The 24056-nt window shown below is 40.3% G+C and overlaps 2 protein-coding genes across 2 annotated transcripts in view; both read right to left on the bottom strand.

Annotated features, from left to right (window-relative positions):
- Positions 1-24056, bottom strand: part of LOC310874993 (nucleolar transcription factor 1-like) — a 499750-nt gene that overhangs the window by 456394 nt on the left and 19300 nt on the right. The window lies entirely within an intron of this gene.
- Positions 321-23235, bottom strand: smarcd2 (SWI/SNF related BAF chromatin remodeling complex subunit D2). The gene is made up of 13 exons (XM_083787983.1): positions 22547-23235; positions 21104-21327; positions 18279-18321; positions 18071-18193; positions 17623-17742; positions 16873-16968; positions 15918-16019; positions 15348-15509; positions 13407-13504; positions 10868-11003; positions 8940-9062; positions 2663-2764; positions 321-1969 (listed from the first exon to the last, which is right to left on the bottom strand). The coding sequence occupies exons 1-13, from the start codon at positions 22733-22735 to the stop codon at positions 1916-1918; spliced, it is 1572 nt and encodes a 523-aa protein (XP_083644109.1). The 5' UTR covers positions 22736-23235; the 3' UTR covers positions 321-1915.

Raw genomic sequence — 24056 nt, forward strand, 5'->3', positions numbered from 1 at the left:
GTCTGTGTTGATCACATGACTATAGCGATAGTGTATACAGAGTTGCGATGAGATGAATAAAATGTGTACAAGTAATATAAAGAAATGTTTTGCAAAACCCAGCCTCATGGTGGCACTATAACACGCCATTGTGGAAACTTTGGGGCAGAGGTTCATCGTTGGCATCCAGGGAGTGTGTACAGTTTGGCATCGACCGGGCCAGCGGTGCCGGAGATTAGCTGGTAACAGACGGACGGACACACGTACGGAGTGCAAAACACACTCTCCCCATGACTTCGGCTGGTGGAGACAAAGAGAAACAAAAGACTGGGATTTTGCAAGTGTATTTATTGTACAAAATATTCCCAATGTATAAAAGATAAAAGCTTTTGATTTAAGATACAAAACATGCAATCATCTTAATATACTGTATGAAAAAAACTTAAGAGGCACAATAATAGGTTTCTAAAATGAGGAACCTCTTACACAAAAACAGTTTTGGCACAGTGACACGTGGTATTGTGGAATGTTCATTGGAAGGACATAAGGACATATCCCTCAAGGCAATTTCTGCCCACATAGCATTTAATTTTAATCCTAAACTTGTTCTAAAATTGACTCATAAATTCATCACGCAACAGTCTGGTGCAATGTTTACATACAATGGTTGGCATAAAAACATTCAATGGTTGGAATTCATATTTAATCACTACCAGTTATAGCGTTCTTAAGACGTCTGAGTCAAATGTATTGTTTCCAGGGAGACCCCCCCTCAAACCTCACAGACTGCCACAGTTCGCTCTCTTGGCTTGAAGAGAACAAAACGCCCTGACAACAAATCACAACAGCATGTCAACATTTAAGAAACACACACAAACAAATCTCTACTGAACCAACAGCTGGACCGAGTGGACTCATTTCCTTGAGAAAACGGGAAGCTCCCACAAACATCTTCCCAGAACAGAGTTTTCCTGAGAGTCCTGGATTTCTGCATAATATTATAAGAGTTTAATTACAAGAATTAAATATCCACCATTTGGATAAAAAAAAAAAAAAAAAAAAAAGTACATAGTGATTTGCAGGGACATTACTGCACTCCGACAGTGTGGTGCATACTCCATTATAGATCTGTACAGTGGCAGTCTACAGTATACTGAAAAGACCGTACCACTGAGATGACTAAAATCCTTTGATGTTAAACCACCTTCGACCTGGAGTCCCTATTTTGGGCATGTCATAGAATTTCAAGAGAGATCTAGAGAGCTTGTAGATATGGCATTTTCGCTGTGCAACACCGTCCGTCATACATCGAAATGTAAAATACGGCTAATGAAGAATAACTCAAACATACTGACCCTCTTTACAATATAGATTAAAAAAAGAAAATAAATACACCCACAAAAACAATGACAGTAAGTACCATAGGCCTCTTGCCTACCAAAGAATGATTTCTTTTTAAAGAGAGATACGCTTCAGGTAAGAACAATGTGGATATACCATGTCTCCCAAATATTATTTCCAGATCAGTTATTCCTATAGAATGTTTATATTATGGCTTTTTCTTTTTTTAGTAATTGGGTGAACAGACACCCTTTGAAAATGGTTAGAAACGGCTACACAGCACCAATGCTTAAAATATTTTAAGCAAAGTGTAGATGGACAAAAGACAAATTTTAACATACACTGTAAAACAAGGCAAAGATTAATTGAACCAGCAATCGGTACAAAAAGACATTAAAAGGCAAACATTGAGACGATGTATAATTGTACACAGTCTTTACCCTGCTTAAACAATCGCATGATATAATGCCTGAGAGGATGTCTTTGTAATTGTGCCGGAACATTTTAGCTGCAAAAGTAGCTTGCTGATTCCAAGCCAATTGCTGTTAGCGATTGTTTTAAACATGAGTGTAAACTGACACTCTACATTAGGCTTTCATGTGAGTCGGATACCCAACACCTGCTCCAACTCTTGTCTTTTCTGCTGCACCTGAAACAAAACAAGGACAAATGTTACGGTGTAACTCATAAACCTGGAAAAAGTGGGTACAGGCTTTAGTTCAGACACTATTATTGGTCCGACAGTCGTTAGACTGACAACCTACCTCAAACCATAACCGCAAGCACGGGAGCAGCGCATCTTCGAGTACTCCGACCGTTGTTCCCACATGTCGGACTAATGCTTACCATCGGATGCCGGACAAAGCGGCACTCCAAAATAAAAGATGCAAGACTGAAAGTCTTTTTAGTCTGCTCTGAAAAGGGCTGTTTGCCCGAAATGTGTCAGCGTTCTCAAATAAACATGAGAAATTGCATCCGAGACAGTCTTGCATCTTTTATTTTGGAGTGCCGCTTTTCCACTTAGTTGGTTCATGAGTTAAGTTATTTTCAAAGCTGAGCACCCACTGCCTTAACCAATGGCAGTCTCCAGAGGAAGCACACCTGCGTTTCTTTCTTTAAACGTCAAGGTGTAATATGCTTTATTCAATCAGGATAGCACTGCACTGTGAATGAAATCGAGAGCTCATCCACCATATTTTACCACAGATTTTACACTAGCTGTTGGGGTCGAACATGTGCCTTTTAGCTCATGTGATAATCCTCTGCCAAAGACCAAAGAGGCCACCCTGCTACCTCTTTGCAATGCATTACGACCTGCTGAGTGGGCTGTTGGATAGCTTACCTTGGAGTAAACGTATCTGCCCACAGCCTCTGGTACCCAGGCAGCCTCATAGAACTCGGCCCTCCTCTCCTCCTCTGGATTCCCTGCCACATCCGTCATCAACTGGGAAAAAAACCAAATGCAGCAGATTTGATTTCAACATTTCTACACGTGCCCCAATAGCAGCAAACCCTTTATTCCATCCATCTTTCAGTGATAGTGCCTTCTCTTTATGGTCATCACTTGGTATTACGAACCTCAGGGATCTGTACATTGGCAATGTATTTGCCTCCTTTCAGCAGCTATCTGAAAAATATTCCCTTTCAAATTAACACTTCTTTCGATATCTTCAGATTCGCAGTCTTGTGCGCAGCCTTAACCCTGTATTTCCATTATTTCCTTTTTAACTCCGTTGTCGAGCACGAAGGGCCTAATATCTATTATGTACAATTGTATCTTCTCTTTTCGGCCTGCTTCAATACAAAATATTAAGAACAAATGGGAAGAGAATTTGGGAGAAGAAATTTTGGATGATTGGGAAGATATTTTACGTCTTGTCCACTCTTCTTCCATTTGTGCAAGGCATGAGCTAATTCAATGCAAAATTATCCATCGTGTGCATTTCACTAAAGTTAGGTTATCCTAACTATATGGTGATATTGATCCCCTGTGAGATAGGTGTCGCTCGGCCCCTGCCACGTACTGTACTGTACTGTACTGTACTGTATATACATATGTTTTGGTCATGCCCTTCTTTACGTAGATATTGGACTGAGATCTTTGACACCATGTCAAGGAGTGTTGGGATACCATTAGAACCAAATGAAATGACGGCTATTTTGGAATTTCTCCCCCTACTCTAGCTGTGATCCATAGCTCTAATGCATTGCATTTAGAGCTATGTTACTCTCGACTTCCGCCACTCGCATGAATGCAGACCAGCCTCTCGTCTTTAGCGTAAATAAAAAGAACGTTTTTGCTACTCACCAAAACAAAGTCGGGTTGTGTCATTAGAAAGCCTACTTTCCTTAGTGGAAGCCCCCCACCACACGTATAAATGGTACTTTTTGGCCAGAAAGGGATTTCTTTTCACCGGAGGAAAGGTATTCTCTATGAGGCAATTCTCTGGGCAATATCGGTAGAAGGCGCAGTGGAGTAACAAAGTATTTTTTTCCCCCGGTGGAAACAAAATCCCCTTTTGGCCAAAAAGTACCGTTTATACGTGTGGTGGGGGGCTCAGAGTGCTCCCACTAAGGAAAGTAGGCTTTCTAATGACACAACCCGCCTTTGTTTTGGTGAGTAGCAAAAACGTTCTTTTTATTTAAGACGAGAGGCTGGTGAATGCAGATTCATGCGAGCGGCGGAAGTCGAGAGTAACATAGCTCTAAATGCAACGCAATAGAGCTATGGACCAGAGCTACCCCTACTCTATTACTGCCAAAATACAAAGCTCATTGGTGGCCTTTACCACTCTCTTAGCTAGGCGTCTAATTATGATGAAATGGAAGTCCTCTGCTCCCCCAACCCATCTTCACTGGATTAGAGATGTACTCCACTAGATTTGAGGACACATGGGGCCCCTTCCTCGCAGGCTCGCACTGGTAAATAACTGTAAGTTCCAAGCTATTCCAGATTGAATGAGTTTAACCTGAATCTGGGCATGCTAGACATGATCTCTGACGCAACTGGGTTGTTCAGTATATTTATTATGAGGAACCATGTGTGGGTGCACTGCCACGTCCATTATGTTTTGGAAGGGTGACCATGTGTTGTCGTCTTGTCATATGTTTGTCTTGTTTGTTTTGTTTCAAAACTTGATTCAGGTTATGCAGTTTGTAACTGTCAGTGTCACTTCCCCGTTAGTGTAGGACTATACAATTTATTTTTCTTTTATGCTACCACACTATTTTGCATATGGTGGTTATATGTACATATTATCATCTTTTTGGTATGTTCCCTATGGGTGTGTCACATATATTGTGTTATGTTATCTGTGATGGATAAAATGTATGTTGTTTACACGTCATTTCAAGCTGGACAGCCCTATCATCTTTAACTTTTGGCCTAGGGGGCCCTGCCTTGGTGTTTGCACGTTTATGACCAAAATATGTTTTCATCTCATCCCATAATGTCATGTCACTTTGTCTCCGCCCTGTTGTCCATTTCACGGCCTATTTTATCATTTATATTATAGATTTCTGTCGCCAGATTCACCCTCACTATATGATATCTCCCCAGCCAGTTAACTTACAATAATGTAGCCCTGTTTTTGATTTTAGCCTACATGTATTCTGCCTTGGCAGTTTTGATAGCGGCTCTTGGAAGGTGTAAACATAACCAACACTATCAGGAGACAGCTGTAGATTCTTGTTTTTGTAAGGAAAGAGAGTTTCATCAGGTCACGATGACAACAGCCTTCATGCACTCCCGGCCTGAAGTTCCATCCATGTGCTGGACAAATCAGATTTACTACACGTGGGTGCGGACAGACAATGTGGGACATTCCTCCAATCACAATAGACAAACAACAATTGCGTCATTTGAATATAATTGTATTATCCACGGGCAGAAGAGTTACTTTGGAACCCATCGGACACTTAAATTACACTCAAATTATATTGATGTAATTGTACTGAATTTGAACACATTCCTTGTCAAATTGAACTTACTTAACATTCTAAAACTTAATTCACTCAGTTTCCTCATTTTTGCGTCTGCGTCTTCAAGGTTTGGTTTTTGGATTTACTAGGGTTCAGAGTATTTCCTATGTCTTGGTAACTTAAAGGGGCATTTCACTCATTTTCCATTCATTTGGGCACATTCTAAACTTCTCTAAAAAGGTTTAATATTATACTAAACATTTTCATGAAAGGTATTCCTGCTTAAACTAATTCTAAACCTATTAACTAAAAGGTTCTATAACTATTTTGTGTAAATTACAATGGTAAAGGCTCAATGCCTGGTTTTTATGAGTACTTTTTGTAGTTGGATTACTTTCAAGGTATTTTCTACATTTGGCTTGAAAAGCCTGGTCCTTCGATCTCGGGTTAACATTAATATACATAATTATAAAATGGTCTAAATTTAACTATCAATCTGATTTACTGTATACCCTGAAATCTTGAATAAACAAAACTGTGAAAAAAATAAACATTTCTACACATCCCTGGCAGGCTAACAGAATTGGACTCTCTCATCATATTCATACAGTAGTCTCCCATCAAACAGCATACAATTACATTAAATGTTGCATTGTTGTCATATCGTAGGGCAAGAAAACTATGAACTGGTTTTTCAACAATTCAATGATGCAGTTGGTCCTCCAGGGGGCTCCGTTTCATTCAACCAAGCTGCCAGTCGCGTTGCATAAACATGCTCAGTGCTCACACAACAAGAGACAGACAGGTCGATTTTGAAGGTGCAGTTTACCAGGTCGTGATACATAAATTGGCCTCGCTCTGCGCACATTCGTATTATGAAAGGCATATCGGCCCGTGTTGAACGCACTCGGCCCGTGTTGAACGCACACACATTTGGCATACCGCGTCCCTGAATATTTTAGCATTGTGGGAGTGTCCATATGTTAATTATTCTCGCTTTGCGCAATTTGCTATTAAGCCCCTTGACCTAAAGACACTCAGCGCATAACGATTAGACGTGGGTCTGACCACCTCATAAACGCAAAAAGCACTGTTTGATTTGACACTTGAGCGGCTCTGGAAGGCTGGTAGAGTGTTGCCATGTCTGTTTATTATAAGCGGCTTATTTTTCTGTAAAGTTGCTTTGTGTGGTTGCTTTTCTTGTTTCTAAAGTGGTTATTTGGGCTTTTCTCCTAATGTTGTTTAAACCAGTGATCGTCACACAGCACATTCCCATGTCAAGGATCCCCAGATGAATGCATTTGCCCAACTAAGGACAGCTAATCCAAAAATTAAATAAAAAGATTACTTTTGAAAATAGCAGATCTATACCAGCTCACAATGCATCACATTCATTCATTAAAACTATGAACTCTGACTGCAGGGGGATATATAATGATCATTATAACAATGTGCAAGAACATATTTAAAAAGAAGGAAGAACTTTATATTTGTGGACAATCAAAATATGTTTTTTTATTTTAATGTGGTGTCATTCAAATTAATCTGGATATGGCAGACTCACTATTTAGAAAATAAAAACATGGCACTTCATTTAAAATAGGTTACAGACCCCTGTTATATGCGCTTATTTTTATAGACCTATTTACTTGTTTCTATGAGACATGGCAGTTTTGCGTCTTTAAAAAAAAAAAATTGAGATTAGAAACGGCCATAATTCTTTCATTTCTCAACCTTAAAAATAAATAAAAACATCTCCATAATCCGTGGGAAATGTGCTTTCATATGCTGTATCACACCCGATTCAAGTCTTCTTCAATAAAATGCTACGAGCGAACTCAGCGAAGACCATACCATCGGGGCCACAGCATTACGCAGCACGCATTCAACTCATTCCTTCGTCGTGACTTGAATGAAATAAAATATAATAAACGTTATTTTACTGGTGTTTTTCAATAGAAACAAATACAGAGCGTGTGTAGGCTACTGTGTGCAAGTGCAACAGTGCATATACATGCATGCACTAGGCTATATTTCTTCCGTGTCGGGATGGTGATTGAGCTCTTCAAGTTCACAGCCCGTTTGGTCTTTCATAAAAAAACGTTGATATTAGCCTATAAACACTCATGGTTCTCTCATTTCTCAACCGTTTTATTAAATGTAAAAATCTCCATATTCCTTATGAATCTTGCTTTCATTCGCTGTATGGTACATGGTTCTATCGTTATCGAATTAATTAATTACGCATGGATTGGCAATTTGCCAATATGCTGCTATCTACTCGCAATTCCATTCCGATCTGAAAGGTGGGTCTGTTCTTTTGAGGCATAAAGGTGACAGCATGCAGTGCAATAGGAATAATTAACCCAAATGTGACAAAGGCATGTCATGTCTTCTATGGTGCCAGCCTGAAGAAATGTCATACCACGACCCCCAAAGTGCGCATTCCGTATGTGACATCAGCTGACTGGTAAAGAGAATAGTACGGACATGTTGATTGGGTACGTCTCAAACACGCCTTAAACACACCCATGACTAATTCAAGGCCGTTTTGCGCACTCCGCGGGGTGTCAAAAGCGCTTCTTAACATGCCCAAAATTGCAATATGACATACTACACGCCCCCAGATCATAATACTGTAATTAGATTAGTAATATAGAAGTAAGTAACATAGAAGTCCTAAATCGACCCCAGAGTGCATTATGGTTTGGTTCCAGGGTGCGGCATGTACTGAAAAGCTGAGGTACGATTCCGTTTAATCTAATGGAGACGAAATTAGTAGAAGTTTCACTACTGTTCCCATGACAGACCACTGCATACAGACCTGTATAACTTACAGAGCAGAGTGCACCTATGGTTGGAAGACTACTCTATTATTTAACCACTTAAACCCTACGCTACTTGCTTGAGCAGGGTCCCACAGGACTCTACACTAGCCTTTTCTCTCTACACCAGTGGCCTTCAACAGGGGGTCCTCATTTACTACAGGGCGTGCACCAAATCTTTGTGTGGAGAACACAAAAACAGCAGATCTACAAACTCCCAAAGCCCTGTGCTCTGAGGCGTCGCGAGCTTGTAGATGGTCTATTTTTGATCTACAAGGTGCAGAGGGGGGAAAAGCAGACCAATTACAGAGCCCTGCTTCATCTCTCTCAGCTAAGTTGTCATTGGTCTGAAAAACGTTGAAGACTGCTGTTCTACACAAAATCCTTTTGTTGAATTTATGCCCCAGAATAGGGATGCACAGGATCATGTGGTTACATGGGCATGTGTGGAATTTCTACAACAACAAAGTTGTCATTCTTATGTACAATAAAAGGAACAACAATCAATGGTGTTGTTTGATTGTCAAGAGCATACATCTTGAATAGTTCTATCTGATTTAAGGGAAATAATCCCATCACAGATTATTGCAAATTGTTTTATGTTTCAAAATGACATTTAAGAAATAACCAGATTATCATTCCAAAACATACGGGAATATAGCCATAACATTGGGTCTGTATTGCAATCTTGTTGATAGGGAGGGACATTGTCCATATTGATTTTAAGATGAATACTTTTTTTGTTATGCTTTGACTCTACTTTCTAGCAGCACACATCGGGTTACCTTTGGTAGACAGGAAAACAGAATTAATTTGACCAATGAATGGCTCTGTAAAATGTGGACAGGCAAGTGATATGAGTAGTAGAATGACCTTCAGATCTCTGCTTTGGGACTTCAGCCAGTCAGTAATGAAGTCTTGGGGGCTGTTACTGAAGCTCAGCATGAAATCCCTCTGGGTCTTCAGTTGGTTAATGGATTCAATGGTCTCATGGATCTGCAGGTACAGAACATCATATATGTAACCATTTAGTATAGCCTTGTTCTATGGATAAAACATAGTAACCAGTAACATAACACATAGTAACCATCGGTAGAATCTGCAATTGGCTCGCTGATAACAAACTATCCTTACACCTGGGAAAAACTTCTCTTTGGATCAAATAGTAATCACAGCAGGGCAGATGGCTTCTTGGTTAGAGTGGGTGACAATATTATCACACGAAAAGATGAAATTACCTACCTAGGTTCCATCCTGGAGGCTAATCCTTCCGGTGATAAAATGGCCACAACGTAATCAAAAAAGTCAACCAAAGAACAAGATTCCTTTACAGGATCTCCTCACTGGTCAACAAAAACACCTTGAAGACCCTAACAGGAGCCCTAGTACAAGGTTTCTTCGACTATGCATGCACCTCTTGGTACCACAGCACCTCAAAGGTCCTTCAAAAAAATCTCACCCGAACCCACCTCACCCCTGCCCACAGGATGGAATGGCTTAGGGTCGACGACAGAGTACAGCATCTTGCAATGGGTCTGGTCCACAAGATTTGATACACCACCAAGATACTCATGTACCTGTCTAGATAGTAGATACTTCCTTAATGTTAACGAAGTCCACACCCACAACACCAGAGGGAGTGCAACAAACCATGTGCAACCCAGATTCGGCACAAACAAGGGACTAAATTATTTTCGCTCCTATGCCACCAAAATATGGAACTCCCTACCAACAGTCATTAAGACATGCGAATCCCTTGACTCCTTCAAAACCGCTCTCAAAGGTCACCTACGGACGGCTGCAATTCAAAATTGGCCCCCGCAAAATCGGAATCCCCCCCCCCACCCCTTGTTCCCTCCCCCATGTTTCTTTTCCCCTTTTATCTCCTTTATGTTGAATTCCTGTTATGTTCTTTGGCTATATAGAAGTGTCTATTTGTACGTCTCTAAATGTTTTGATGAATTGAACAAGGTGGACCCTCTTGTAAACAAGTGTAATGCTTTATTGGGTCATCCACTTGCAGCTAACAGTCTTTTGTATTGAGTTGTGCTTGAAATGTACTGTAATTCTGCAAACTGTTAATAAATATTTCAATCAATCAATCAACCAGACCAAGGCACATTTCACCTGTTAAAATCATTTTGCTGACATACAGAAAGAATACAAAAGGCATATTATACTATTAAACTTTGTTGAAGCAGGGATCAAAACTATATTTAAAAGTGTTACACTGTGCAGACTCGATCCTTTATGTTGATTCTCCCTCTGTCTAAAGCCCAAACCACACCAAAAGGGTTGAGACGGGACGAGACGGTGTGATATGTCCTGTTGCATGTCGAACCCAGTCAACTGATTCAATCCAATGGCCCAAACCACACCAAAGGGTCGCCATGCATCTACTCGCAACCGTTTGGTTGCAAGGAGGGCGACCCAAGTTTTCTTTCTGTATGTCAGCAAAATGATGATTTTTATGTTAGACATTATTGATAGAAATTAAGATTCTCAGATTTCAATAAATAAACGCTGCTCATTAATCGGTAAATCAATCGATAAGGTTATCAATTATCAATAAACGAATTAATCGATCACAAAAGACTAACATCCACATAGCATATATTAGCATCAATCAATTTGTTTACTGACGCTGCAAATAGGTTATTTTCGCTGTTTTTGTGTGTCGACAAAGTAAAAGAATAAGGCTTAAGAGGTAGAATGATTTGTTGGCCTAGTCACAAGTCATTAAAAGCCCTGGCCAGTGCAGACCTTATAACTTGGTCTGAATAGACCAGCCATACCATTACCTTCATCTCTAAAGCAGCGATCTCCTGCTGGTTGGTTGTAGAGGACAGGAAGCTGTTCATCTGGATCTTCAGCGGGTCATCCACCTCCACGTCAATGTCGTAGCATGCAGTCTTCTTCTGGTCTGTGGGGTCCACGCTGCTCATGAAGACACATGGAGGCATACGTGAGGATTTCAGAAAACAAACTCAGATCATTAGGGTAATTGTTGTATCCGTGTACTGTATGTTTTATGTATCTTGTTCGCTGTTTTACGAGTCCCCCTTGAAAATGAGATGCTGCATCTCAAGGGGCTATCCCTTCAATAAAAATCTGAAATAAATCTAATGGGGATTCTGATAAACCGACAAGAGCTCAAATCCGTGCAGTGTCAAATATGAATATGAAGAGCATAGATTCAAAACGTGTAAGATGATCAATTCAAAGGAGCTTTATTGGCATGAGAAAACATACGTTTACATTGCCAAAGCAAGTGTCAAAATACAATAAAAGCAGTTTGGGAAAATGGGTAAAGTATATACAGTTGGAGGGGGTACAGCATTTTGTAAACAGAGCTATGTCACATTGCATCGTTATATACTTGTTATACAGGGTATAAAGCTTTTTTGAAACAAGCAGCCTTTTTTTGCAATCACTTTGGGACAAATAGCAGCATTGTTTCCTCAAGACTAGTATACAAAAAAACTGATTTAAGATGGTAGCAGCTCTGCTTACTTACATGTGCAGTCGGTCTACTTGGTACAGGGTGGTTCTATTCCATTGGCTAACCTTTTGTCGCAACAGTTCACAAATCTTGCTGCTATGTTTGCATTAGAGATGTCCCGATACTGTATCGGTATCATTATCGGCGAATATGCCAGTCTAACCACCGATCCGACACAGGGGTAAGGGGGTTGACACTATGGCAGGTAAATAAAATGTTGGGGCATGTGGAGTTTGCTTTGGAGTTGCCCAAACCGCAAGTGCACATACTGTATGAGTGAGGAGTCTGCTATAAACACAACACGAGATATATAGCTAGATAGCTATAAACACAACACGAGATATATAGCTAGATAGCTATAAAAACAACACGAGATATATAGCTAGATAGCTATAAACACAACACGAGATATATAGCTAGATAGCTATAAACACAACACGAGATATATAGCTAGATAGCTATAAACACAACACGAGATATATAGCTAGATAGCTATAAACACAACACGAGATATATAGCTAGATAGCTATAAACACAACACGAGATATATAGCTAGATAGCTATAAACACAACACGAGATATATAGCTAGATAGCTATAAACACAACACGAGATCACAACACTGGTATCGGTATCGGCTAACACAGAAATTGTGGGATCGGATCGGGAACGAAATAAGTGTATTGGGACATCCCTAGTTTGCACATAGTTGTGTTTCTCCCAATAGGTATGGGAGTTTTTTGTCGTTGGTCATAGTTTCAAACTCGCTTTGGGTGTGTGTAATCTGTGGGACGTATGTGTCTCTGCTGTCTTGGTATAGTGGAATTGCTGACACTTCATAAGGATTCATAAGGATCTACAATGGAATGATGCACTGTTAAAATGTGATTGGATACGGAAGCCCAGTTCCAATCCGACCTGGAGCTCTTTACTGTAGTCAAGTGTATGTCGTCTCTCCTTCTTGCCCTTCCAGTCTCTCCGTTCACTGTCCTAATTGAATAAAGCATACTGTATATATATAATGCACCTCCACCCCCACCCAAAAACATTCTGACTGGGAAAAGGTAGGTAGAATAAGCTTAGAATTAGCTTCAGCCTATACCTTTATTGATCATAACTATGTAATATAATGTATTATTGTTGTTGTTTTTATCCACATGGAGTGTATCTTTTACATGGTGGACTGATGACCAAAATAAAAAAAATAAGTTAACCAGTATTACATATATTATTACATACAACATTGGAATAATTATTTATATTAATTAATTAATTTCCATTTTCCTAAAGGGATAGTGATTTGTTTTACGTTTAAACAGTTAACTGTTAAACATCCCAACTCTATTGCAAATAATTAACACAGCTGCGCATGGTCAATGTGTTAATAATACATCAAGCGATGTAGAATCTCTTTCAATCGGTTTTCAGAATAACAAAAACTATATGTAAATTTGTATAGATGTTCCCTTTCCCTAAAACTTGAGGATAAAGGTCCTTGCACACGCAGTCGATGCAAGGAATTGAACTGTGTTCGTTTGAAAAGATGAGAAAAGACGGAAATATCGGAATACATAATGTAAGTGTACAAGGGGTCATAGATATGTGTGTTCGTTTTAAATTATATCATCTCCCCGTCTTTTCATGTAAATAAAACAGAATCTGTGCTCAAGGGGCTTATGAATGTATGAGACTCTGATCACACACACACACACACACACACACACACACACACACACACACACACACACACACACACACACACACACACACACACACACACACACACACACACACACACACACACACACACACACACACACACACACACACACACAATACCTAATAATGTGATTGATGATGATGGGGTCAGGGTGCTGCAGAAGGCCAGCCAATTTCATGGGGATCTCAGAGAACTTCATGCGAGGACAGCCAAAAATCTGCAGGACATTATGTTAAAATAGAGCAAGCTGTGCACACTGTAGGACGAACAAACAAATTACAGCGTATGTAAAGGTAGCGGCTAATGGCTTCAATCTTGTGAACACTCTTTTTATATAACATGTTATGATATAAATGGAAATCCCATCATGTGGATGGAGATGTCAATTGTCTATGAATTATCTGAGTCCACATTTTGGCTAGGTTTTAGCCAAAAAGAGGAGGCACTTCTTTGGCCTGCTACTGACAGCGTACACAAGATATGTGGCACTGATCGGTCCAGCGGTTTGCAAGATTAACTTTGGACAATCACACAGACAGATGGCTAGCCTCCTGTAGAGCCATGCCGTAAAAACCATATGCTCAAAGTATTTGCAGTAGGAGAACTAACAGTGAGAAATGTAATATTAGTTCAATGTTAACCCTTGGACTACCAGTCCCAATTTTTTTGTTTGGGTAACAAATTGGCATATTTTTTATTCATCGTTTTAACATACAAGAAAGATCTGGTGGATTGAAGAGATGTTTTCTTTTTTTTCATTCATTGCAAATGTATTCTCTCGAATCGCCACCAGATGGCGGGAAAGCTGATTTTGGCTAAAATAGACGGATCTTCCTAAGTCACTTCCGGTTCAACGATCAACAACATCCTGTAGTATTTTGACCCTAGTCAATAGCTTGGCTGGTCCGGATTGCTAAGCTAATGCTATATTTTTCATAACTAAGTCAAATTAACCTCAAATCAACCCCAAAAGATCGCAAAATATCACATTTTTTACAGCGACGCACATAGAGACGGCGCGCGTGCACGATAGCGCACGATCACGCGGATTTCGGCCGTTTTTTGATAAATTACATCCAACATTAGTGATATTAGCGAAAAAATATTAATTTTTGCTCTTTTGACCCCGCGATAACTGATATTGATTGTCATTCCGTTTTTTCCGTTAACGGGAGGTTTAGATTTTTCGATTAATTCCGTTTTTTCCGTGAATTGTAGGCCAAGGGTTAAGAACCCGTTTAACCCTCTAACACCCGCATTAATTTCTACTTGCAAAAAATAGATTTCAACCTTACTACTACTTTGTACTACTAGGACTGACACTAAAACATATGTTAAAAAAAATAAAAAAATAAAGTTTGATGGAAAATTTATAATAATTATATAATAATTATATAATAATATAAAAAAAATCATAATTTACATTTGGGGGATATCTTTCACAATAATGAATAAAACATGTTCTAGACATTCTAATGATCACAAAAAAACATATATTACAATTATTTTACCTACTTTTATTAGGGTAAAGGTCAAAAGTCGTAGGTTAAAAAATGTTCAAAATCGCACAGAGTCCAGACATTTTTAATTTGTGTGAATTTCAGCCTCTGTGGGGGGTATTTATATGCAAATATCATGACCAATGTCATTGAAATGGCATTGCAATGAACATCACTGATGACATTTAGGTGAAAAAAGAACAGAAAAAAATTATAATAATTTAGTAATTAAATAAAATAAAATTGTTGCTAAAAAGCAACGCTGGGTGTTAGAGGGTTAATCTGGGAAAGCATCTGCGTCATTTTATACTTTGGCTGTTTAAGAATAGCAGATATACAAGCTCATCACTTCGCGCCGTGCTATGAGCATGTAGATGTCCTATTTTTGAAAGATCGTGAAAATGTGTGCAAATCTTTGAATAAATATATATTTTGCAAAGAAAACATTTTTTTGGGGGGTCCTTGACATAAAATAAGGTTCGAGCACCACTGATATAGCAACATAGGTTGTTTTTTTTAGAACACTTTTAGAATTGGCCTCAGGTCTTAAGGCTTCCCCACCTGTCTGAAGTAGCGGTTGCAGTTGATGAACTCCTTCTCATGGCTGTCCTGCAGCTTGTTGTTCTTGATGTAGAGCCACAAGGCCTGCATGATGCTGGCCCTTGTCTGGGTGTGCACGCCCAGCAGCCGTGCCAGCCGCGGATCCAGTTTGTACTGAGGTGGCTAGCATTGTGGGGAGAGAGGAATGGCCAATGTTAATAATGGGAGAAAAGCAGTTAGGCAGAGTAGGACAGTGGGAGGAAAGGTAAAGGTGTGCTAGGTCGCTCAACAGGTGGAGCAATGCAGTAACTCTGCCAAGACAAGCGATCGGATTAGCAGTGCGCTGATCGAAGGGTCTTCAAAATAGCAAAGCGTGGTTCAATGAATGCCGACCTAAGCCTCTGCTGTACGAATTGACAGACTCAAATGTTCTGCAAGCACTACGAATACAACACAAGCTGCTGATATCAACTTGGAGGTCTGTGGTCTAAAATTCCGTACATTGCAAAAGCACACTGATACACATTCAAAATGTGAAAGATGATAACGAGTACATTCTGTGGCTTGTGTGTAGAATAGATGATCACATACCTGGTGGTCAAGCATGAGCAGTAGTGTACATTTCACATTCACGTCCCCGGGCCGTTTCACTTGGAAGCCATCCGTCTCCTGAGTGGTGGGCATTCTGTGCCACTAACGGAGTGAATTACATAGATGGAAATGGTATAGTCAGCGTAGACCCAGAGTGGATACATTTGCGTTTTCCTTTATTTAATGAATGGAAATTATAGTGTAGCGAAGCATGAGAAAACACTGCAAGTTGATATTGGTTGGGTGCCAGCATTAGCAGATGGTGTACTTATCCTAGATCTGTTGCAATGACTGTAACCTGCTGGTGAGGTTTGAGTTCTTTTGTGGGTGAAATATCAACAATCAACATTGTAGTGCCGTAATCTTTCAGTCTCTTGACTTGAGACACATCCTCAGGTCAATACATGCTAAAGAGTCCAATATCCTGGTATTGGTACTAAAGGAGGACAGACCTAGCTGTGCCAGATGCTAGACCTTCTTTCACTTCTTCACTCGTTCATCAGACCATTCCAAATAGATTCTTAAGAATACAACAATATAAGTATGATTACAAAACAAATTCACTATAAGATTATAGTGCTTTCAAATTATGATTGTAGTACCAACAGTAACCATTAGGAAAGCTTTACTTTGGTGTGCACCCATCATCAATACATTACAGGTGTACAATGCACATGTATGGTTACAACTTAACCCATTCTGACCTGGGATCAGATTCATACGAGGTTTCCGCCGGACACACACTGGTCTGATGAACCCATTCTGACCTGAGATCAGATTCTAAAAATGTCAGTCGTTCTTCGATTTTTCAAAAATAGCAGACCTACAAGCTCGTATCGCGCCACTCGGTGGCGCGATATGAGCTTGTAGATCTGCTATTTTTAAATAGCTAAAGCATAACATGATGCTGACACCAAAATGGGTGCCCGGTCAGAATGGGTTAAGTATGTCCTACCTCTACCAAGTGGTTATCAGGTCCATAGAGGTCCTTGTCGAGCTCAATGACCAGGCTCTTGAAGAAAGACGAGAACTTCTTTTTCTGTTTTCCGGGCTAAGAGTAGAAATATAGCAGGGATTGGGATGAAAGGAGACAGGAGGGTTTTTTTAAAGACTAGTTTCTGAGTTGCATTATGTTGTGTGTCCTTCCGTGCAGCTGCATTGTTTTGGCCGTGACCACATGGGGGTGGGGCTGTGGAGAATAAGCCAGAGATGTTGCACACATCCCCCCCCCCCCCCCCCGCTTCTCTGAATCCCTGCCAAAGTGTCTAGTTTGCGCAACATGCCCCCTCTCACCCTACTCCCTTTCTGCCCTCCCATCCCTCCTACACATGCCTTAACTGAGGCAGACAATGGAAGAAAAGAGAAAATAATAAAAAATACCCTACTCTTTCGAGTGTGTGACTAAACACACATCTGGTTGCATGGTGTGAGCTAAGGACACAGACCAACTGGGGCTGAGTAACTAAGGAGATTTCTGAACCGCCTGAAACCCGGACATTGTTTGGATCTGACGATGACATGACTATGTGGACAATGCCCATGCTGGTAGAAAGGCAGTTACAGTGATGCTGTGCAGGGACCAGTTGATGCTAAGGTGGAAGACCTGGTCTGGCGAGAGAGAAAACTGATTAGCAACCATCTTCGGTACACAACAGCACGCACGGCCAAGTATAAATCAAGAATTAGAAACAGTTTAGTCACTTACGTCTTCCAGAAGTTTGCCTTCCACCCTCAGCTCCCAGGAGGACACCTTCTCCACTTCCTCACCCTCAGGCTTGCCAGGCGTGTAGGTGTTTGAGATGTAGATCCTCAACTTGCGCTTTTGCTGTGGAACGATGGAGGGTTAAGGTGGAGGCTCATATCAAAAAGTAAACACACTCAGGTATTCCACTGAAAATAGCGTTTCTCAAAAAATAAAAGGGTTCACAGGGTTTGGACAAGCTGGGCACATTTGGTGAACTAAAGTATTGCAGACAATTGTACTATAAATGTTATATAAATCACACTATTTATGGACAAAACTATAAACTCTGCAAACATAAATAAAAGCAACATTAGTAGCCCCATAATGTTACGATTGGGTTGATGTAAATTAAGCTTCAAATGTATCTTACATTCATCATCTCAAAACCTTATAACAAATGAGTTGCTACCGTGATGGGCTTCTTGATGGCCTCTTGAATTTCCATGCGTTTGCGGGCAATGGTCTGATCCAGTTTCCTCTCAAAGGCTAAGAGGTCCATGTAGGCCTGGGACTCTGGAACCAGGTCTCGGATCTAAAGAGCCAACAGGAGAGTTGGGTACTGCAAGACTACAGCTGGTGATATTTAAAATGAAATATGGGGGCTAACATCATCTTACCCTCTGAGGGAGAACCTTGTCAGCCATCCTGCGTCTTTTGGTCCTAAAAAAAAGATAAGTAATATAGTAAGGTCCCCAAACCCCAAATAGAATTAAACGAATGCCTATGAAAGCCCAAGAAATAAGATCAAGGCAAGGCAACCTCTAATTTAATTATCAATTATTTGTGAACAGCTCATTTTGTTTTCAAAATCCTGTCTCTTTATTTTCTCCCTAGACTTACAATTCAGACCCTCAGGCTGCCACTTATCACTAGTACTGACTCAATAAAAGCTTGTTTTGTTTCTCTAATTAAGTTACACCACTGACTTTCTCTCTCCAATTGTGACAAATCTAATTCTCAAGAGCTTTAATGAGAAATGTCACTTTCCACCCTGTGGCTCCATAGTACGTAACATTACAGAGCATTTGGTCATGAGCTAAAGTGCTAATCCTCATAAGACAAATCATAAAATCATAAAATTCTGCTGGGAATCATTGCCTGCAAGATTTATGATCGAGTGACGTCATCATGCGTTTTGATGTCAAAAATATCCCAGCTACACTTTGCTGCTTTGATACGGAAGGCTGGTCATGAGACAGCCCTATTTCTTGGGTTAATTGAGTCTTTCCTTCGCTTGTTGTAAGCAGTAGTTAAAACCCAGACTGCAAGGCTGGGGTCTGGACTGGGAGCTGGGTGCTGCTGGATTGTTAATATAAAATCACACCTGTGTGAACTGAGTGGTGCAACTCCCCCCCCCCACAAAAGCGCACCCTACTGGTACTCCTAGTCATACTGGTGCTCATGGCCACATAGGTTAACGTCACATAGGTGAACACAGGTACAGTAGGTGAACACGGACATTGCTGTTCCTTAGAGTGGTTGCACCACTCAAAAACTAAATTTGAGTATCTCTTTATCTTGGTGAAGGTTTCCTAAATGGAAAGACATCACCCATCTTTACGTCACGGACCAATTTGTATGGGTCACAAGTAAAAAAAAAAGTAAATTTCCTATAATATTATTTAAATAAATAATATTATAATATTATATTATAGGATATTATGTTTTCAAAACATTTAGCGTAAATCATCAGCTTTTCATCATTTCAAAACTATTCCAACATTTATTTGCACATTTATTATAAGTATTTGATAAATAAATAAAATGAAAATATTATAGATATTTCCATAAATACATTTTAAGAAGGTTTCATTAGTAGTGAAAATAGCCAATCTACAAGCAAAAAATGCTGAATATTGCATGTCTATGGTGCAGTAAATGGAGACTTTCGATTAACAGAGAGAAAACTCAGATTATACACTTCAGAAGGAAGGCTGTACAGCAAAGTAACCACAGTTTTATGTTCGGGTCAATATCTTTGACTTATTCCCACTCATAAAAAAAATTTGGTTTTGTTTTTCATGAATATATGAGTTTCTCTGAGGGAAAGAATGTATTGGCTGACTCAGCAGGTAGAGCATTAGGTGCCATATTAAGTAAAAATTAAATTTTGCCCTGATTTAGGTTTTGCTACATTTACCAAGCTCTATGACGCCATGGTCTCTTCCATTCTGTTTCATGCAGCAGGTGTGTGGGGCTTTGAGGAGGCTACCGAATGTAAAAACATTCAGAGTAGAGCGTTGAGGTGTTTTCTCGGGGTGCATAAGTATACCACTAAGTTGGCCATTGAAGGTGACACAGGTTGGGAAAGCTGCCTGACAAGGCAGAGATGTGAGATGATCAGGTTATGGAATCGCCTTACCCAACTGCCAGAAGAGAGGCTTACAAAAATTATATTTAATTGGAATAAAAGATGTAATCATCCGTGGATAAGAGAGGTCTCCTCAATTTTCTCAATTTCTGACTTAAACACATATTTTTTAAATAACCTTCATTGTAACATTAATACAGTCAAATATAAACTGTCAATGTTACATCAGCAGAAATGGTGGGTGGACATTGTGAAGAAGGCGAAATTAAGAAGTTATATTCAATTTAAAGAGGACTACATGACTGAACCTTATGTTGCATTTAATTTAAAAAGAGGACAGAGGTCCCTCTGTGCCCAGTTAAGATCTGGTGCTTTACCTCTGGCAGTTGAGGTTGGCAGATATACTGGCGTTCCTGAGGAGCAGCGACTGTGTGCTCTTTGTGACCTGGGAGTTGTAGAGGATGAGTTTCATTTTGTTTTCTATTGTCCACTATACCATGATTTAAGAAACGTAGTATTTGAAAAAGTTCAGGATAAGAACCCAGATCTGTTTTGGATGTCTGAGTGTTTTATGTTAAATTGGTTGTTTTTGTTTTTGGAAAATGTATAGAGAAAGCATGGCAGTTACGTTGGAGAACGATGTATCCATGAGTAACTGTGTAGTAATTTGTGTATATGTATTATTATATATGTACAATTTTGTGAGTGTCTTGTAAGGCTGTGCGGGCTGGGCATCTTATGATGTAGGACACTTTAATAAAAACTCTATCTATCTATCTATCTATCTATCTATCTATGATGAAGATACAAAGACCGAAATGTTGTGTTTCCCAATAAAATACCATGGCTTTTTTAACCCATTCTGAACGGGCACCCATTTTGGTGTCAGCATCATGTTATGCTTTAGCTATTTAAAAATAGCAGATCTACAAGCTCATATCGCGCCACCGAGTGGCGCGATACGAGCTTGTAGGTCTGCTATTTTTTGAAAAATCGAAGAACGACTGACATTTTTTAGAATCTGATCTCAGGTCAGAATGGGTTAACAGTCTCTTTTGTGTGTCTGTATCAACATCCTGGGCATTGGTTCCTCATCTCCTTCCATTCATCTACACATTCTCATCTACATACCCACGTCGTAGGCCTCCCAGAGGCCCTTGCTGCTGCTGCTGCTGCTGCTGCTGCTGTTGCTGCTGCTGTAGGAGCCTCTTCCTGGAGGAGTCCATGGTCGGGGGCCCCATGGCAGGCCTTAAGGCCATGTTCCCAGCACCGTAAGAGGGCCCGGGGACTTGGCCCCCCATTGACATCAGCCCCCCTAACGTGCCCCCTACCCTAGGGGGTAGTATTCCCGGGCGCTGAGGAAAGCGAAGTAGAAGAGAGTACAGATAGAAATGTTTAACGAATGATATTAAGATGATAATCTCCTTCAATCTAAAAAGAATCGCTCACTCTTTTCAACTTTTATATCACGTTGTTCTTTTATAAATGTGCTGCTTATGACAGACCAGGCTGCTTATGACAGATGTCGTTAATCAGTTGAACTTATTAAGCTGGATAATTAAATGATAAACTGTCACACACAGGCAGATGAGTAAAATTGAATACGAACCACAGTCAATAGGAATCTACAGATGGTGATAAAAAATATGATAATATATGCTGATGCCATACAATTTCAAACTATTGTAAAATGAGTGTGAAAGCAAGTAAGTGAAAGCAAGTAAGCGAGTCTTCCTCTTGCTCCCTCTCTCTCAAACACACACACACACACACACACACACACACACACACACACACACATACATTTGAAATGTATATTTATGTCCACATAATGAGAAGTACAGGAATACCTTGTACAAAGGACATAAACACTGCCAGTGCAGTTTGAAAGTGGGAGAGCAGCCAGTTACAACGTGCATGGACGGCAAAGCATCATTACATACAGTACAGCTGACATGTCGGACACAGGGCAGCAGACATAAATCATGGATAAAGGAAACAACGCCTCCTCCAAATTGAGCGGCTTAAAGTTAAACAAATCTACCAACATTCATGTCCAGCAATCACTTGAACTTGAACCAGTTCTTGAACTAAAGGCATGACAGGATAACTGTAAAGCACGTTCAAATGCGGAAGTGATGACTGTAGAGCACTCATTTGTTTTTTTTCCCCCTTTCTTTTTGACAGCTCTCACCTTTCCCCTTTTTAGTTTACAATCTCTCAGCTGTTCTGCTGTTGGGATTTGAGCTTATATAGTTTACACACACACACACACACACACACACACGTGATTGTGCAACCCAAGGCAACACACACACACACGTGATTGTGCAACCCAAGGCAAGGACGCCACAGCAGCCACAAAGTAACCCGACCTTCCAATTGTCGAGTAGCGCGCGTCCCTGCACCCCATTTATTATCACACACAGTAAAATCTGTGTTAATTAATTTATCAAGTTGTATACAAATGGAAAGGACATTTGAGTCAATTTAAAAGAGCATTCACGACTGATTTCTGGCACAGAACACGTGGTATAGTAGTCACACTGATCAGTGACCTGTCAACAGACTGACCTGGTGGTACTGGTGCGGAGAGTTGTTCATGGGTCGAGAGGGGAACCCCCCGGCCGGAGGAGGGAGCGGTGGCGGCAGACCTGTCATCCTCAGCCCCGCAGCATGTGCGGACAGTGCAGCGTTCATGGGGCTCACGCTGCTGGCATTCATGGGAGGAGGACCCGAAGAAAAGATTCCCCTCGAAGCCATAACTCTCCAATCTCCGCAGAGAAGACAAGAGTGTGGGTTCGAAGCAGCCCACGCGAACTTTCAGTCTCCCACAAGTAGTAGAAAACTTTCTTGAGCCAAGTTTGAGGGGCTGAAGTTCAAGTTAAGCTGAAGTTTAATTAAATGAGGTGAGGTTCAAGTTCCTGACTTGACAGCACGCGCACACACTGTCAACAAAAAGCTAGCTAGTGTTAGCTAACGTTAGTTCCGGGATCTGGTTCTTCTTTTTTCTTGTTTGTTTTTTAGATCACCCAGCCATGCCGCAGCAGCCGTGGTGTGTGTCATGTCATCCCCCCCCGTGGTCCCTGTGCTCACTGCCTCGCTATCTTTTCATAATACTCCGCTGTTTCTGACAGTTTGGCACATAAAAAAGTGACACTAGTAGAAGCGTCCATTAAAACCACGTCTCTTCAACGCACCTGGCTGCTTTCACTACTATCTGTGTACTATACTACTGTACTGAACAGGGCAGGCAGGCTGTGTCGACTCTCCCGCCCCTGTGCATAGTGTGCAGTATCTCCATCCCATAGCCGGGAGAGATGGGGTAGTGCAGTAATTGGCTAGTTAGTTGTCAGAAAAAATGAAATAAATAAAAAAGATTTAAAAAAAATTAAGAGAGCAGTGCTTCTCAAACGTTTTCATGTCAAGGAAGGACCCCAAATTAAGATGTAATTGGCCGCGTTGCCAAGATGTTCCAAAATATTCCACATTTGCAAAAAAGATGAATAAGCAGATCTACAAGCTCACAACGCCTGGAATTGAAATGTGGTTTTTTGATTGATTGAAATATTTATTAACAGTTTGCAGAATTACAGTACAATTCAAGCACAACTCAATACAAAGACTGTTAACTGAGTGGACGACCCAATAAAGCATTACACTTGTTTACAAGAGGGTCCACCTTGAGACGTACAATATGATATCAGGTGGGCTTGTATATCAGGTTAAAGATGGGGTAAAACGGATTTTGATGTTTTATTAACACATTTAGTTGGGGACCTTGTGGAACTCCTTCAAGAACCCACTTAAAGAACCTATAGGCAAAGCAGTTATAGTTTTCTCAAAGTGACACAATTCGATTTTTCTCAGTGACACAATTTTTTGATTTAACTGTGTGCTGCAAGTCATTTTTTAATTAAGAGCAGACATCACTTTCTCCAAATGAATGTCACATTTTGGAAGACTTGCAAATTACTATACAAATTACGATATCATATCTATGACAACACATACATAGTCTAATACAATTACAACTTGCACATTTACTTAAGTTACCCCAGGGCCAAAACCCCATGCAGATTAA

Source organism: Protomyctophum parallelum (genome assembly GCF_964188405.1).
Source record: "Protomyctophum parallelum genome assembly, chromosome: 17".
In the NCBI taxonomy this organism is placed as follows: domain Eukaryota; kingdom Metazoa; phylum Chordata; class Actinopteri; order Myctophiformes; family Myctophidae; genus Protomyctophum; species Protomyctophum parallelum.